Source organism: Artemia franciscana, chromosome 3 (genome assembly GCF_032884065.1).
Source record: "Artemia franciscana chromosome 3, ASM3288406v1, whole genome shotgun sequence".
Taxonomy (NCBI): domain Eukaryota; kingdom Metazoa; phylum Arthropoda; class Branchiopoda; order Anostraca; family Artemiidae; genus Artemia; species Artemia franciscana.
This window is the reverse complement of record NC_088865.1, coordinates 32,263,032-32,279,608: the sequence shown is the minus strand read 5'-3', so window position 1 is coordinate 32,279,608 and position 16,577 is coordinate 32,263,032. Positions and strand designations below refer to the sequence as shown.

At 35.7% G+C, this 16,577-nt stretch overlaps 1 protein-coding gene across 1 annotated transcript in view; it reads left to right on the top strand.

The window, feature by feature from the left end:
* The window catches only part of LOC136025171 (stAR-related lipid transfer protein 7, mitochondrial-like), a 55,808-nt gene that overhangs the window by 31,582 nt on the left and 7,649 nt on the right, over positions 1 to 16,577 (top strand). The window contains exons 5-6 of the mRNA XM_065700939.1: positions 6,256 to 6,416; positions 10,648 to 10,915. Of these exons, the coding sequence (XP_065557011.1) occupies positions 6,256 to 6,416; positions 10,648 to 10,915 (429 nt within the window). The remainder of the gene's footprint in view (positions 1 to 6,255; positions 6,417 to 10,647; positions 10,916 to 16,577) is intronic.

The window sequence follows — 16,577 nt, the reverse complement described above, 5'->3', positions numbered from 1 at the left end:
AGATTGAACTTCTGAAGTCACGGATCCTTTCTTCCTAATTTCGTCCTGAAATATTGCTTATATTGAACGCAAGAGCGAGGTTGGAATAAGTGTTCAGCAGTAAATAGGAATTATATTTTAAGGATAGAACTACTACATTATAACCAATTTTGTACAAAACTAATTTTGATTTTGATTAACAGCATCCCTTAAGGCGTACTGATACCTAGTAATGATTTATAACAATAATACTAGCCTGCCCATTATACACTCTGTAATTGCATACTCCTACTTCGAATTCTCTTTTGATTAGAACTTTATTAACCATTGACGATTGTATTATGGTTAAAACTATTGGTTTTAAAATAATTTCATAATACACCAATAAAGGTCGGCCTGGTATATACTGGAAACAGTTCCTCAGGATTCCCTATTATGAATCTTGAAATAATCATTATCATCTTAAAACAGTATCTGTTATGGTAATATATTTTTTTTATAAATCTAAATACAGAAAATTAATCAGCAGCATACCAAAATAGCTAAGCTTGTGGACTGTTGCAAAAGTATTGACAACAAAAATAGAATTAAAAAAAAACGATGTTCAATAAGTGTACCGAAGTTAATATTTTTTTTCAAGGATTAAGATTCTAGGAAACAAAACCATGTAACAAATTAAACACAAAAGAAACAAACACGTACAAAACATTACATTTCATGACCAGGAATAATATAATAATTTTTTTACTTTCGTTTAATTTTTTGTGTTTTTTTATAAAATGTAAAATTCAAATCAGTCGAATGTAGCTTATGCCTTTGAGAAATACCGAAGATTTTTAAAATTATTTAGTGAATACGCTAGATAAACTCTATTTTTAATGACATGCAGGAATATGGTACGATCTTGCGCTAAGCGATGAGCGTAGAATTAATGGCATTCCAATTAGAATCGATATCAGCTATAAACAGTGATAGACGACTCACCAAAACTTGTATTTGCCAAAACTCGCCAAACGACTACAAAGCAAGAAAGTACGGGATATGCCGATAGCATATGTGAATTTATAACTCAGGTGGCAGAAACTGAACAGTATTTTTTTCTTTTTTTTTTGCAAAATTTTGATTGTAACTTTTGATGCAAGGACTGTTACTGGCATCCTCATTAGTTTCTGCGAATAATAGTACATTGGTTCGCCACTTGGTAAAATTGGAACAGGCATTGTGAAAATGATCAGTTGGAATAAGGGTTAATATTAGGTTACTCTAAATACATAATAAATTGTTGGTCGATATGAAAATGATATTTTTTCAATTTTCCCCAAAGATTAGCACAGTGGTTTACGACTTGGTAAAATTGGAATAGATATAATTTAAATGATCAATAAGAATAGGGATTAATAAAATGTTATAATAAATGCATAATAAATTGGTGGCTCGTATGAAGATACTAATTTGTTTCCGCTAAGATTAGCGCAGTGGTTTACTACTTGATAAAATTGGAAAAGGTATAATTAAAATAATCAAATTGGAATAGGTATGTTTTAAAATTCCATTAACAATATGCTATGCTAGATGCAAAATAAATTGATGGTTTAGATGAAAATAATAGTTGACGAATTAGCTGCTAAATGGACACAAATAGTTACAAAACTAATCAAAGTGATTACTCCAATGTACAAGAATAATATTGCTGCAGTTAAGTGAGGAAATTACCTTAGTAGCTGGTTCATATTAAATCAGGAGTTTGCCCTTCAAAATGTTGCAGAGATGGCGAACGTTTCTCATGACGAGCTGATTTCGGAGCTGAAAAGCTTTGCCTCAGTTCACGACGAAATTACTGGTGCAGGTCACAAAAATAGCCGGGATAGGCTTGGTGCAGAGAATGAGGATGGACTTGAACTTAGATCTGGATGTAGAGGGTCTGATTTGCAAGATTTGACCTCGTGCAATTCGTGCAACAATTTGTGCTATTAAGGTTCAATCTGTGCTCATCAGCTTGTACTTCAGTTTTTCTGGCCTACGAATATATACTTTGTGCACTGATGGAAAGTTGGAAAACTCTCAGTGGTGTTCAACATCCTTCTGAAGAGGATAAACACTTTGAATATTCTTTGGCCCAGATTTCAATGATGCTGAAAATTGGAGCAACACAGAGTCCAACCGAGCATCAGGGAGATTTGGCACACAAAATGATTTGCTGTATCTTTCATCTTCCTATTCTAAGCCTACTTCTTACCTAACAGGTAGTACTAATTTGCCTGGAGGTGTAAATTTTTGTGTGAATGACGCGGAGCGCATTTTCTTCTCATTTTCAAGACCCTATCTGATTAAAGACGATAAAAAATAAATTCCTTCTATAAAGAGGGCCATATGTAATGCCGCCCTACCTAAATAGCGACGAAGACCACACTGGCTTTCCATCATAAACATCAACAAGAACAATGTAAGACAGTGGAATTCTATATTTGACTGAATATTTCGACCCTATGTCCAAGGATCTCCTCAGCAAAACATAAATATATAAAAGAAAGGAGACTTACAATAACATACAACCATTAAAACTAAAATCAAAATTTTTAAAACAGTCGCAGTATCCTTACTTCAGTGAATCAGTCTTACCTCAGCGAAGTCCTGGTTCAGCGAAGTCCTCTTGTTTTCAGAAGGTGGTTTCTGAATGTTTTAGAAGGCTTTAATTTTACAGGGGAAAATGTAAGAAATCGCTGGTTGGTTGGACTAAGGAAAAATTTTATTCAAGAAAATGTTGAATACATTATATGGTTTGTACTCGTTCTCGTCGAATTACAAAGGTTCTCAGACCAACTTTGAAAAAGACAGCAAGATTTATTGATTAAAAGCTACGTTTTCATGTAATATTATATTTTTGATATTGTGGATATGCTTCTGGGGAATTTCTCAGCATATATGTTGACAATCCTCTATTGAATGACTTTATAGTGGAAAGTAACCCTTTCCTACCCGTATAATATTGATTTCAGTCCCCTAAGAATGTATTTTGATAATGTTTGTTAAATTTGTTTATTCTTAGAACTTGTATTTACAATAAAAAGTCTTCATCTTTTAGATTTCTTGTTCGAGGATGAATCCTCAACATATTTCTCTGTTGCAATTGTGTTATTTCTGTAGGAAAATTCTTGAAAAGGCCTTAGGAATGATAATTTGTGCCAGAGGGTGCCATGAGCCAACCCTAGTGTGTCATGGCAGCGTCAATTTGCAGGGTGTATCACGTTCGGGGTTGGGATGGCTTGCAAAAACAGGAACCATTGGATTTAAAGCATATTTTTGTCATGAAAATGTCTGAGAATGCTTTAGGAATGATGAGGAGTGCCAGAGGATGCCATGTGCCACCCATGGTATGCCATGGTGGCGTGAATTGCCATGGCGGTATCACGTTGGAACTGGATTGTGAAATCCGAACCGAATGAAATCCGACATGAAAATATCCGAGAATGCTTTAGGAATTATTAGGGGTGACGGATGGGTGCCACATGTTTGTCATAGAATGGTACAGGTCGGGAATTGCCTTGGAGGATATCACGGAGGGCAGGCTTGCGAAAAAAATGAACCAATGGATTTAAATAATGATTTTTAACAATAAAATATATGGAAATGCCTCTGGAATGATAGTTTGTGCTAGAGGATGCCATTTGCCAGCCATAGTGTGCCACAGGTCAGGAATAGCCAGAAAATAATACCAACAAAATATGGAACGGATCTCTCGTTCCAACGGATCTAGATTTATCGATCAAAAGGTATGATTTTCATGCAGCCTTATATTTTTGCTGTTGTGGATATACTTTTGGCGAATTTCTCCGCATGTATGTTGACAATCCCGATCGAATGACTTTATAGTGAAAAACCGTTTTCCTACCTGTATAATATTGATTTCGGTGACCTAAGAATAAAGTGTTTCAATAATGATTGTACATCTTTTTGTTAATAAAAATTGTATGTACAATAAACAGTCCATGTCTTACAAAGCCATCTGAGAATCAAAGCAAAGTCTTGTCTAGCTCACGTTAGAAAATTAACAGTAATGTAACAAGTAAGTGTACCTAATAGATCAATAAGCAATAGCATTGTTGGACTTCTAGTGCAGTCACTGGGAGAATAGATTGGAAACACGCAATCCATAGCTTTGTCAATCTATGAACCTCTGCAGAGAATTCTCCGCGCGAGAAACAGGTTATTTCATAGAATTTATTTCCTGGAACATAACATTAGGAAAGATTTTGTGGTCCATGTGGTTAATACACCGTTCCATTGGGGAAATCTCTGGTCGTACATTCAATTCCTACAGCGAACAAAACCTTTGATGACTAGTTATAAAGGTTCTCTAAAGAAAAAAAAAACCGTGAAGAAAATGACTCTAAGAAAATATCTTGAAACAAAAAAAATCCTGAAGAAAAAAATTCTTGAAGAAAAAGAAATTTTGAAGAAAAAAACGCATTGAAGAAAAAAAATCTTGAAGAATAAAACTCCTTATAAGAAAACCGCCTTGAAGAAAAAAAATCTTGAAGAAAATGAAATCTCGAAGGAAAAAGAAATAACTCGGAACAAAGAAAAACTTAAAAAAAATAGCTCCTAAAGTACTACGTAACACCTACGTGTGTGCCGTCCCCAGTTACGACCAGGGGCTCCCCACTTGACTAGCGGGCCGTGAGCTCTAACAAGTCTCCCGAGATTGCGTCATCCTTTACATAGGTAAAAAAAATACGTAACAAACACCTGCATCTTGAAGAAAATCTGTAAATCTGCTGGTTGCTAGGGCCCACTTGAAGTCGTTGCTAGGGCCCGGTTAAAGTGCCTATGGTCATACTACTAATCTTACCGCCAGATGAGTGGTCAAATTAAGAAAAAAAACATATAAAACCTTAGACTGTATTCTTTGCCACCTTTCTTCGTCACTCTTTATGGAATTAAGGTACCTTATAAATGACTAGGAAATACTGTGCTGAAAGTGAGGAAAATGATAACCACTAGAACCTGCGATAACATTGAACTGAAAACCAGCTCAATAACAATCAAAAACTAAATAAATTTCTATCCTCTTATTTATTCAATCATTCAATTTTCTCGAACTGGTTGTAATCAAACCTTCTAAATCCTATGCATTTTGGAAATTCTTTCAGAGTTGTCAATTTGTTTTCCGTGACTGGCATTCTGCTAAATTTGTTTTTGCTTCCATTTTCCATTTTCAGTCAGTTTATAAAAGGAATTTTGCTTTGTAGCGTTTCCTGATATGAAAAACCCTTTCAATCTGACAAATATTATGCTTAGAATTATCTGAAGGTGGAACGTGTTCTCTTTGCTGTGATTTATTTGAAAGTTGACATGGAGTTATATTTGCAAGAAATAAAACTTTTCTTCTGAAAAGACTATAAAAATAACTGAATTATCTAATTCGTATTAAAGGTAAACTCAGGCTTGCGTATTGTCTGTAAAATTTACGTCAAGTCAATACTCGGAACTGAAATTATCTTCCATCACATTCTACCTAAATGAACCTTCACACAGGTGGATGGATATTATCACTTAGACTAACCCGAAAGACTCCCCCAATAAAAAAAACCTGAAACTGCCTTTATTTTGCGTTTCACCCCCCTGGAAAACCTCCCAGTAATACGCAGTTTTGGAATTTAATTTTGACCATCTGTACGGTAGATCACGTTTGCATTATTTGAACTATTTCCTACCGGGATATTACTTGATATGAGCCTACTTGTCTCTGAGTCCTTCCTTTTTAATTTTTTTTCTCTTCTTTGATTTAGGATAACTCCCTAAACAATTTCCGAATTGATGTAAGTTGAAAGAGGTAAAGTGTCTCTTTCTTGAATCTAGAGAGGGAGATGGACGGTTCCACAGGCTTCAATTTGGGCCCTCCTATCATACAAAAAGAAAATCCTTGTATAAATTATTTTAGCAGAGTATAATATGTCTACATTTCTTTTGAAATGCATTTGCTAAACCTTTATATTAAATGGACGCATACTTTTTGGCCCTTGGAGTTGGGCGGATCGTCTCACCCCAGAGGTATTTTTGCTAAAATTCCAGATTTACATAAGGAGTTTGTTTCTATACTTATGGTAATTAATTATATGGTGTCATTTAGGAGGGGATTTTAATGCCAGATCGTGTTGTTAAATAACAGAACAAAGTTGTTAAATTTTTGTAAATTGATTGATGATGATTGCAGTCAACGTAAAAGGACTCAATACATATGATACTATGTTTTAAAAGTCACACTTTCAATTCTAGTATATGGGAAGTACAATGATGTAAGTGCTCGCAATTTCTTTAGCACTCAACTGGACACAGAGTATCGAAGGGTTTGGGATAGCTCTGTTGCAGATTTAAGAGTGGTCGAATCATTCCCTGAAAAGAATATGGATATCATATACTGGGAAATGGAGTGGCCGGTGAGTTTTTTAGTGATGTATTTTATCTCTAAATTAATACATGTTTTGCTGAATGGGAGCGCTTCGAATTATGTCAAAGTTATCAGTTATTTTTTCATGTGTTTTAGGAGGTCTCTATTGGAGTTTGTAGACTAAGACAAAGATATCGGGAGATGCAAATATCAATAAACAGCTAATGCTTAAATTATAAATTGTATGAAAAGGTAAATTGACGAATTTCATATCTTAGCTTGAAATTGTTTTAGTTTGGCATCTTAATTTAAGACAAAAAAACTAAGTCCTTGGTGAAGTTCGTTGTCCGAGAAATGTAATGGGATGTAGTACTGGTTCAACCTTTAAATCCATTTCGCTTTGTAAGTTTAATTTCAACTTGTTCTTCGAAGAAGTTTTGTATGCCGAATACAGAAGAAAATGAGTAGCCTGAACAAGATGCTATAATTTTGGAGATTTATGAAATACCTAAAGCTTAGGCGGTTAATCAAGTGATGGAGTTTCTCTTTTATTTATTTATTTATTTTCTTTTAATTCAACATTATTTCGTTTTTGTGTATTTAATAGGTAACTAGTGAATTTTCCCTAGGTTTTCTCACTTTGAAGCTGGAGAGAGGAGAGTAACATATTTTAGGACTGGATGCTTCATATAATTGGCAATTTTTCTAAAAAAAATCTGACAACTTCATAAAGTATAATTCCTGTTAAAAAAAATAAGAAGAAAAAGGGTACAGTTTCCTTTCTTGTTAAAACTTAGGGCGAGCAACATTCTACTTGGACTACTAATTATAAATATCGAACATGGATGCCCTCTAATTAAATAAAGTCATTGACAGATACATTAACTTTTAATCAAAGATTTGTAGAAATAATATAATGTATTTAAGCTACTTTCATGTATTTTAGTGTGAGAATATAAAAGATGGCTGAAAAACTTGAGCACCACCCCTAGCGAAATAAGCTCTTTGCTGGTTCATGCCTTGCTAAAAACTAATGTTCACAGGCTTAAGAACCTTAATTTTTTGGACGGAAGCTTTAAGCATTGGAGCCTTTAGCCCCCACAAGTGACTGCCCGTGAAGGGGTGGCTGCTCTCGCCTCGCTCAAGTCTCTGGCTTGTGGGTGTGGGCCTTGTGAATGACAGCTTCTATATACATTAAATTTTGTTTCGTTATATCGGATGGATCGAGTTTTATTCCATGATTTCTTAATCCTAATTTCTAAATTTCATACTGGCTAGGATTAGATTGACCGTGTAAATATTGATTTTAAAGCACTTGCTGTTTCCTTACAAATAACCTTTCACCATAAAACCATTAGCTATAAATCTAACTAAGACTTCATCCTTCTCAAGACAAACCCAGGATCTTTGTTATGATGGCATGTCATCCGAATGATTTGTTTTTACCATAGAAATAACAATTTATTAAAGCCTACACAGGCAATAACACAAACGGGACTATGAAGATCACACTGCCTTTCTATCATACGCGAAGAAAATGACTATAATGAATGACGGATTTTTTTCTACTAACACGATGACTGATGACATATGATGCTTAAAGTTGATATAACATCATTTTTTGAGCGTAGTTTTAAAGTTTTTTGTTGCTTATGGCAGTTTTTGACTATATTATAGAAATATTGGTATCAGTTCGTTTACCACTGTCATGATAGGGGAAAGTCTTCTCTTTTGGAATTATTTTGATCACTTGTAGCACGAAACTAAAAGCTAAAAATCTTCATTACTTCTGTGGAATTCTTCAGTAATTCTAGTTTTGTTGAAAAATTGACAGAAGCGAACGGTACGGTGATTTCTAAAACTTGTAAAGCCTCATAAAGCTAACCTATCTTCCACTAGGTTATCGTTCCAAATTGAGGCAATTATAAGCCGAGAAGCAAAGTATTTTCTTGCAGATTTTTTTTAACACGCTTATTAATTAGCGATCCCAATACCAGTTTCGTTGAAAAACAGACAGAAGCAAACGGTACGGCGATATCTAAAATTTGTAAAGCCCTAGAAAGTAGGCCTATTTTCCACTAGGTCGTCGTTCCAAACTGAGGGTCGTTCCAAGGTGAGAAGCATATCATTGTCTTGCAGATTTTTTAACTAGCTTACTAATAAGTGATGTACTTCCAGTTACAGATTCATGACTGCTGGTCATATACCTCCGCTTAGACGAACTGGTTAACATCCTGGTGCTATTATGCACATAAAGGAGACTTGTAATGGTGCTATTAAGTACAAACATAAAAGGAGACCTGTAACATTTAATACACCTGCAGAGGGTTAAATGATAGACTAGAATAGGTTTTCCTAACATATTTCAGATGCTATCCATACACTCTATCATGCGCTAGCGAATGAGATTAATCTGTGTTTTGCAATACGAGACCCCGTGTCCAATGTCAGCTGGCGCAAGGTTGGGAGACAGGCATGCTAACTGTTCCAGTAAAAAAGAACCAGGAACTGAAATGTTGACAATTATTGACGGCCAATGTGCCATCAATGGCTCTGGAGGAACAATATCCTTGTATTTCCTATTCATTCAAAAATTTTCAGTGATTGTAATCCTGTTGTTTATGGCTGAGTTTTTTTTTATCGCCTCTTTGTTTGCCGTCTGATTATTTCGTTATTCCTTCGTCTTTCTGTTTCTCAAGTTTTCTCGACATGAAATCGATTTCAATCGATCACATGACTTTGTTCGGTTTTCTCAAGTCATTTGCTGAACTTATATTTTAGGGATTCAACAGTTCTTGGCATACTGTTGGCTTTGATATTAATATGAAGCATTGTGGTATTTCATTAAAACATTCAGTTTATTTAAAGTAAGACACAAATGATTTCCAACTTAGCACTTTTCTATTCAAACATTTAGTAAATTATTAAACAGTGAACCCTTTTGGGAAAACCAGTCATCTATGCTTATAAACCAATACCTATTTCCAACAGTATCTTTTTCTTTCTTTTTTCTCAAACGTATAGAAATTAAAAGGCTAACAGAATTTTTATGAAATTCAGTTAGCTATATTTGCAGCTTCCCTTTAGTTTTCGCTAAAGCCCAAATGATGTTCAGTTATTTGCGATGGGGGCCTGAGGGGATATCAGTCCCTTCTTACTCATCTATGTTTATGTTTAAGTGTAGTTGCTTATCTGAGTTAGTTGTTGATCATTTTAAATTTCAGCATCGGTATTTATTTTATTTTGACTTATTACTACTTAAGGACTTCTGAACCTTTGACTATCTCATGAAAATGTTTCTGTTTGTGTTTTCGATAAATAAATTCCCCCTCCCCTCCCCAAGATTGTGATTTACAAAGAATTCCTCTGTAATAGGAAAAATATTCCAGATAAAAGTAATAGACCAACACCTTGTTTGAAAGACTTGTGAAGAAGCACATGGATGTGCCTTGAATATTTGAACGACACAAACGAAAAACTGAGTTTTAGTCTATCTTAAGGGCTTAGTCTTCTACAGTTTCAAACTTCTTCCGACACTAGCCGTTTGATAAATCCCAATCTATTTTTCTAGATGTAACTCAAATTTTACAATCTACTAAAAAGGGACAGCCAGTATTGATGAGAAAGAAAATATATTCTGGCCTCATGTAAAGATTATTTGTCGACAGAGACTGTCACAAGAAACGAATAAAATTTGAATAATCTGGGATATCGGTTCAAATTGATGCCAGGAAGATATAGGGAGCTCCTTCGAGGATCAAAAGGATTCCCTCTATTTCAATAATAGTTGAACTGTGTAATTATTTCTCGAAATGGAAACGGAAATAATTTCATTCTGAATATAGGTAGGGAGACCTATTGCTTTTACGCGTTTTTGAATGGGAGAAGATTATCTTGCTAGTTTTAAATAGGAAATTAGTTATATGTTATGTAAAGTGTTGTTTGGGTAAGCTCTAAATTAAACTGAAAAAATCGAATTTTAAACTCGAGAGATAAAAGAAAAATAAAAGTATTAAAAAAGAAAAGAACTTCATCAAAAATGGACTGTTGAACAGAATTCCAGGCTTCAAAACCGTTCTAGGTGAACCAAATGTATTTAGTATAATAAACGTTGAATTTTTCAATTCTTCTCTCCTCATTTCTTCTCTCGTATTTCATTCTTCTTCTTTTTCTTTAAACGGACAAAACTTATTTAGAGCTCTCATCAACTTCTCTGTATTCACAGTAATAGCCTTGCGATAATTAAGTACGTTATATTGTATTTGTTTGTTATATTTTAGAGGATGTTTGCAAACAGAGATTATGTGTTTGTACGACGGTACCACATCGATTATGAGCAAAAGTTAATGATAGTGGTGAATAAATCGTATCCAAATCCAAAAGTGCCTCCTAAACAGAGAATCCACAGGGTCAACGAGTACTATTCAGTTATGGTGATCAAGCCGCTTACAGATTTTGATGAACCAGGGATTGAGTTCTCCCTTACATACTTTGACAACCCGGGGTTATCCCTACCTCAGTACATTGTTTCTTGGGTTGCTGCGACAGGTATTATTTTATATTATGTTTCTTTGTAAATTTATTGTCATTTTGGTGTCATGTATATAAAAGTACTTTAATTGGGGTTCTCTAAATCAAGTTCTACAACAGGTATCTACCCACATGTATCTTTCCCCTATGAACCTTTGGATTTTATAGGAATTTTTTATCCACCCCTTGTCTGCTGTTTTAACAAAAATATACCCCTGTTTCTCTGTGATAAATATTCTGGGGAAGTACTAATCTGACGTTTTTCCCGTCTGCAATACTTGAATCTCTTCATGTACGAGTATAGATTGTAGTGCAGAACAGCAAAGCTGGGAGTAATTTAGTTTTAATTGCAGCACAAAGACATGAGGGTTGGGAGGTGGTGATTGGCCTAGTATTAGATCCGATCATGTATATTCATGATTATGGATGTCTGCGATAATTCAGTAGATTCTTTTCGTTGCCAAATCCCTTTCTTAATAAAAACGATTTCTTGTAGGCTAAAAAGGTTGAAAAAGTGGCAGGCTTAAGATATTATCCAAATGTTTCCTTTTTTTTTGCATTTTCTTTGTTTAGTTTCTATTGCTCAAAAAATTCAAATGATAATTGCCGTAGTTCCATATGATTTCTCAAATGGTGCCATGTGTATTATAATTTAAAATACTAGTGTAAGGTTCTGTGTCTGGATTTCAATTTATAAGAATGTTTGAATTTTCTGAATACTCATTTTCTGTTCTTCCTATACGTTTACTGACGACTCTAGAAGAATTTTCAAGTTAGATTAAAAGTATATCAAATGTTCTTTTTCGTCTAAATGATCGATGTCCATGTTTGGCAGTAGTGCCACAATTTACGAGTTATATGAACTGCCTAATGCGAAGAAAAAGGGAAAACATGCTTCTATAATTAAATATGGTCTTTGATTCCGTATTCTTGTAGCCGTTCTGCTTATTCGGATCACGATTTCCAGTCATATAAAAGAATAACAAGATTTTTTTTCGTATTTACTCTCGGTAGCTGCTTTCCTTGCTTGCAGATCTTGAAATACAAGACCAACAAACTGGCCTAATTAAGTTAAGACACGTGTATTGAGGGTGAATGCTCAGATGTCAATGTGTGAAAATTAGAGCTTCTGATTCTAAAGCTGTTTTTATGGAATATTTGAAGTCTAATTAAATTTACCGACACAAAATTTGTGTCAGTAATATAACGGTTTTTGAAGCTTTCGTACTAAAAAGACTAGTTGAATATTCCCTGGTTCATCTTAACGCGATTTCATATGAGATAGACATTTCTGTTTCCTATTCAATTTGTCAACTAACATCCATTTGGGTGTTATAACCAGCCGTCGCGTATACCGTATGATTTCAGTACAACCACATAATATAGCAACAAAGAAATGTGGCCCATATATTTACATTTTTGTAATATTTAATACGCTATTATTTTGATTATATATTGCTTCACTTTGCCGTGAGCCCTACCCCTATTTAATCGTACCACCGACTTGGTTGCGAACAGGGCTGCCACTTGTTGAAATGTTTCCCAGAATCTTCAGATTTCAATCTGAAGCTTGGTATCTTGGGAAATATTTTATATAATCACTAATTCTTTTTTTCATATTTTGCTTTAAATACGCATGAGTTTTACATTCCTGTTGCTACCAAGAAGAATCACGTGAACTGTAATTACTATAGACTAATTATCGCATATAATATTATAAGTACCCTCACAGACCTTGTATGAACCAGGTTTCGTTACACCCATACATATTCAATTTCTGTCTGGCGCACGGTTTGTCCGATTTTCAACAATTATTGTAAAATTGGGATTCTGGGGAAAGTATCAATATATATTTCAAACATTTCACTCAGAAACTACTTCTACTATATATTCATTATTAGTTTTTATTATCTTGGGATATTTCGCTAGTGAATTTTGAATATCGTTCTATTCCGATAGTCAGCTTTTGTCGATGACGACTGTTCACACAAATTTAGATAAAATGCCCAAAAGCAAAAATTGCTGCCGAGATCTCTGGAATAGCTAACAAAACTCTTGTGGGAAGAATTACTATCAAAACTTCTAAATTTGCTTACAGAACTACTGCCCCACACATGCTGTCAAGACAACATTGCTTCGTAAGATAAAAAAAATTACAACTCCTATGCTAATCTGAAGCAAAGGGTGTAGCCTCAACTTGTGTGGGAAGGCTTTCTACATCCCTCCTGCTGCCTATGCAGCTGACTTGAGCCTGCCAGAGTAACGCCCAGAATGATAATAGTCACGAATAGCTATCATACACGTTCAATACGTATATTATCCATCAGGTTTGCGCCAGAATTGAGTTGAAATAGAGCTACTTAGTCAGGTTAGGTAAGTGTAAATAGATGGATTCATCTAAATTATCTTCTCTTCAATTACGTTCCTATTAACAGAACTAGGGCTTTTGATCTATTATTTTGAGAAAGATTACTTGCACTTTGTTTAGATCTTGATGGATTATCTGTTTGGGCCTTAAGTATGTTAGCCTTTCAGCTAACATATTAAGCTTCTTCTATTTACTGAGGAAAAAGAAAGAAAAGCAATATCCCTTAGAAAACAATCTGAGGTATTAAGAAGAGCTTTTTTTTTTTACTTTAAATCGAATGTGCTCACAGTTAATAGCAACCAACGTCTTTGTCTTAAAGTAAAAGAATATAGGGATAAAAGTCGCTTTTTTAATATCGAAAATTAAATCTTCTGTGTTTTTTATAATTTGTTTTTTCTCCTTGTCGCTTTGGAAATAAACGGTATTTTCATTGGTATTATTAATACCAATTCGTTGATTAATGATAAGGTCTGAAACAGTTATGGATTTTTTCTTCTTTTCGGCGTTTTAAACTGGAGGCATTTCCGGTATTCTGTTTCGTTGATCTTAAACAGTTTGAAACATACCTGTCAATAATGCTTTCAAGGCAATTTTGAAAGGTGTGTTTTACTTTCATGTCTTGTTCATGCAAGTAAAGTTCTATCTCTTGCCTGTTGAAAGCCTTGCCTCAACAGCTACCGTCGTTTTTACAAAATTAATGTAAAATAAAACATGGAGACAAGTATTTTTCCAGGTAATTATAAATGTTTTATAATGTCAAAATTATAATGATACAAAGTTAACTGTCGTAATGAATTGGATTTTTTATCTTTTCCTTCAGTCATGAATGAACAAATCTGGGGATTGTCTAGGGGAGGAGTAGAGGCTTGCAAAAAAAAGCGTCCCAAATCAAATATTTTCTTTGCTGAAGACACCCTAATGAAGAGAGATTCAAAAATGGTTTCTCTAAGAATCAATCCATCCGAAGATCTGGGGTCTCAAACTCGAAAACTCTGGAATTGGGCTTGTTGTCAACAAAAAATTGACAAGCTTTAACCCTAATTAGATATATTCTCTTTGATATTTATGGAGGCATATATTTTTCGTGGCAAAACTGTTTGAATAAGCTTGTGGCTCTACTATTAAAGATGTATTCGCCACAGGCGTTTAAAATGGGTACGTCCCAGGGTGGAAGTTGAATTTTTTTTATTTCAAACTTTTGAAGCACAATGAAAGAAATGTGTATTCCTGCTCGTTTGTTAAATGTCGCTGATAATGTCTAGCTTGTGTCAGGTCTAATTTCATCCCTTTTTTTTAATTTTTGATTGCTTTACAGCACAATCAAAAAGCGGATATCTTGGTGAAAATTACTTGTACATTATTACTCGTACTTGGATCAGGACACAAGCTATGTAGTTCTCTCTGGTGACAGGATCAGGCAGACTGTTGGATTCCACAGTTTACGGTCTTAGGCTACTGTGGTGACAATTTCGAGCTATTAAGGGTATCTTCTGTGACCATGTCTCCGAAACCCGCCGATCGGCTCAAGGTCAGATGTGACGGTGTTGAGCCAAGTTTTGACTTGTCCTCCACGTCGCTTCCTCCAATCAGGCGCTGGTTTGCAGCATAGGTTTTGATTTATAAAAGTCTCGGCAAACATGGCCGAACCAGGACAAGTGGCGGCGGTGTCGAATGATAGTTGTGATGTCGTACTTGTGGTCACATCGTTTGCGGATGATCGTGTTTGGGATTTGGTCGCTGAGACGTAACCCCAGTATGCTCCTCAGGCATATGTGTTCAAAGATGTTTAGGGCATGTGCCTCGATGAATTTTAAGGACCATGTCTCGCAGCCGTACATTAAGACAGATCAGGCTAGGGCATCGTAAATACGTATTTTTGTTCTCTGGTGTTATTTCCTTCCTTTTCCATAGGGGCTTCCACAGCTCTGCGAAGACAGCGGAGGCTGATGCAATGCGATATTGGATTTTTCGCGACATCCGCCGTTGATGTCAATATACGATCCGAGATGCTTGAATTTATTGACAAGTTGAATCTGCCTTTGGTTAAGGGTTATAGGGATAGAGTTTTTGTCCAGGGCATTAGACATAACTTTAGTCTTGTCAATATTAGTCTTGAGCCACACTAGGGCAGCATCTTTGCAGACATTCAGAAGCATGTTCTGGGCTTCACTGACGGACTCGCCAAGAAGAGCAACATCATCGACATAATCCGAGTGGGTGGTACTGAAATCAGGACAAAATTTATTAGTTCAGGAGAGAGTACACACTCTTGCCTCATATCGAAATCGATATGGAATAGTGGGGAAAGTTTTCCGTTGACCAGGATGCAGACTCATGTGTGTTGATAGTAAGCCTGAATGAGTCGTATGATCTTCAGTTGGACACAATCGTCTTCAACCGTCATCCAAATTCCTCCCCAGATGACTGAACAAAAGACTGTAATGAGTTCAGTGAAGACAGCGATGGTGATTTGTTGATGCTTGGCTCTATGTTCAAAAGTCTGTCTCAGGGTGAGAAGTTGGTCAATACAGCCCATGTCGGATCAGAAACCAGATTCGTTGGGACGTGTTCTTTCGTTGCGAACTCCGCGGAATGGGTTAGGCAGGATAATTGCAAAAATCTTTTCTCTAATGCTTATTTGTGAGATCCCTCTGTAATATTTGCACTCAGGGAAGTCGCCTTTGTTGAAGACTGGCGTCATAACTGAGTCTTGCCATTGTTGGGGAAACTATTCAAGAGAACAGATTTAGCAGAAGAGCTTCTGGAGTTTCTCAGCGAGAATAGGAGCAGCTTCGTAGACTTTGGCGGGGATAAAATCAGTACCTGGCTTCTTTTGATGCCTCAGCTTCTTGATTGCCTCTTTGATCTCTTGTATCGAGGGGAGGGGGTCAACATTGACGTTGCTGTATGGGGCTGGTTGACTCAGTTGTGCAGAGGTGGTGTTAGGGCTGCTTAGCTGGAGTGTAGTGGTGCCATTATTGGGAAGCGTTTGAGTGGAAGGGAAGTCGTGACTGGGGTTCAGAAGCTTTAGGAAGTGGTAGTGCCATCTTGCAATTATATCATCTTTTCTTGATAGAAGTATTCCATCTTTGTCTCTCGCTCCAGTAGGGATCTTTTTATTTTTCCCAGTTGCTTCTTTTAGTAGTTGGTAAACCTTTATTTGAATGACTAGCAGCCTTCTGCATACCTGCTGCCACGTGGTCCCAGCGGTGTTGTCGGTCGCACTGGGTTGATCTATGGAAATATATTCTCAGTGTTTTGAACACTGTAGACTTGGTATCTCCGAAATGTTGTTTCTGCTTTAATAGCTTG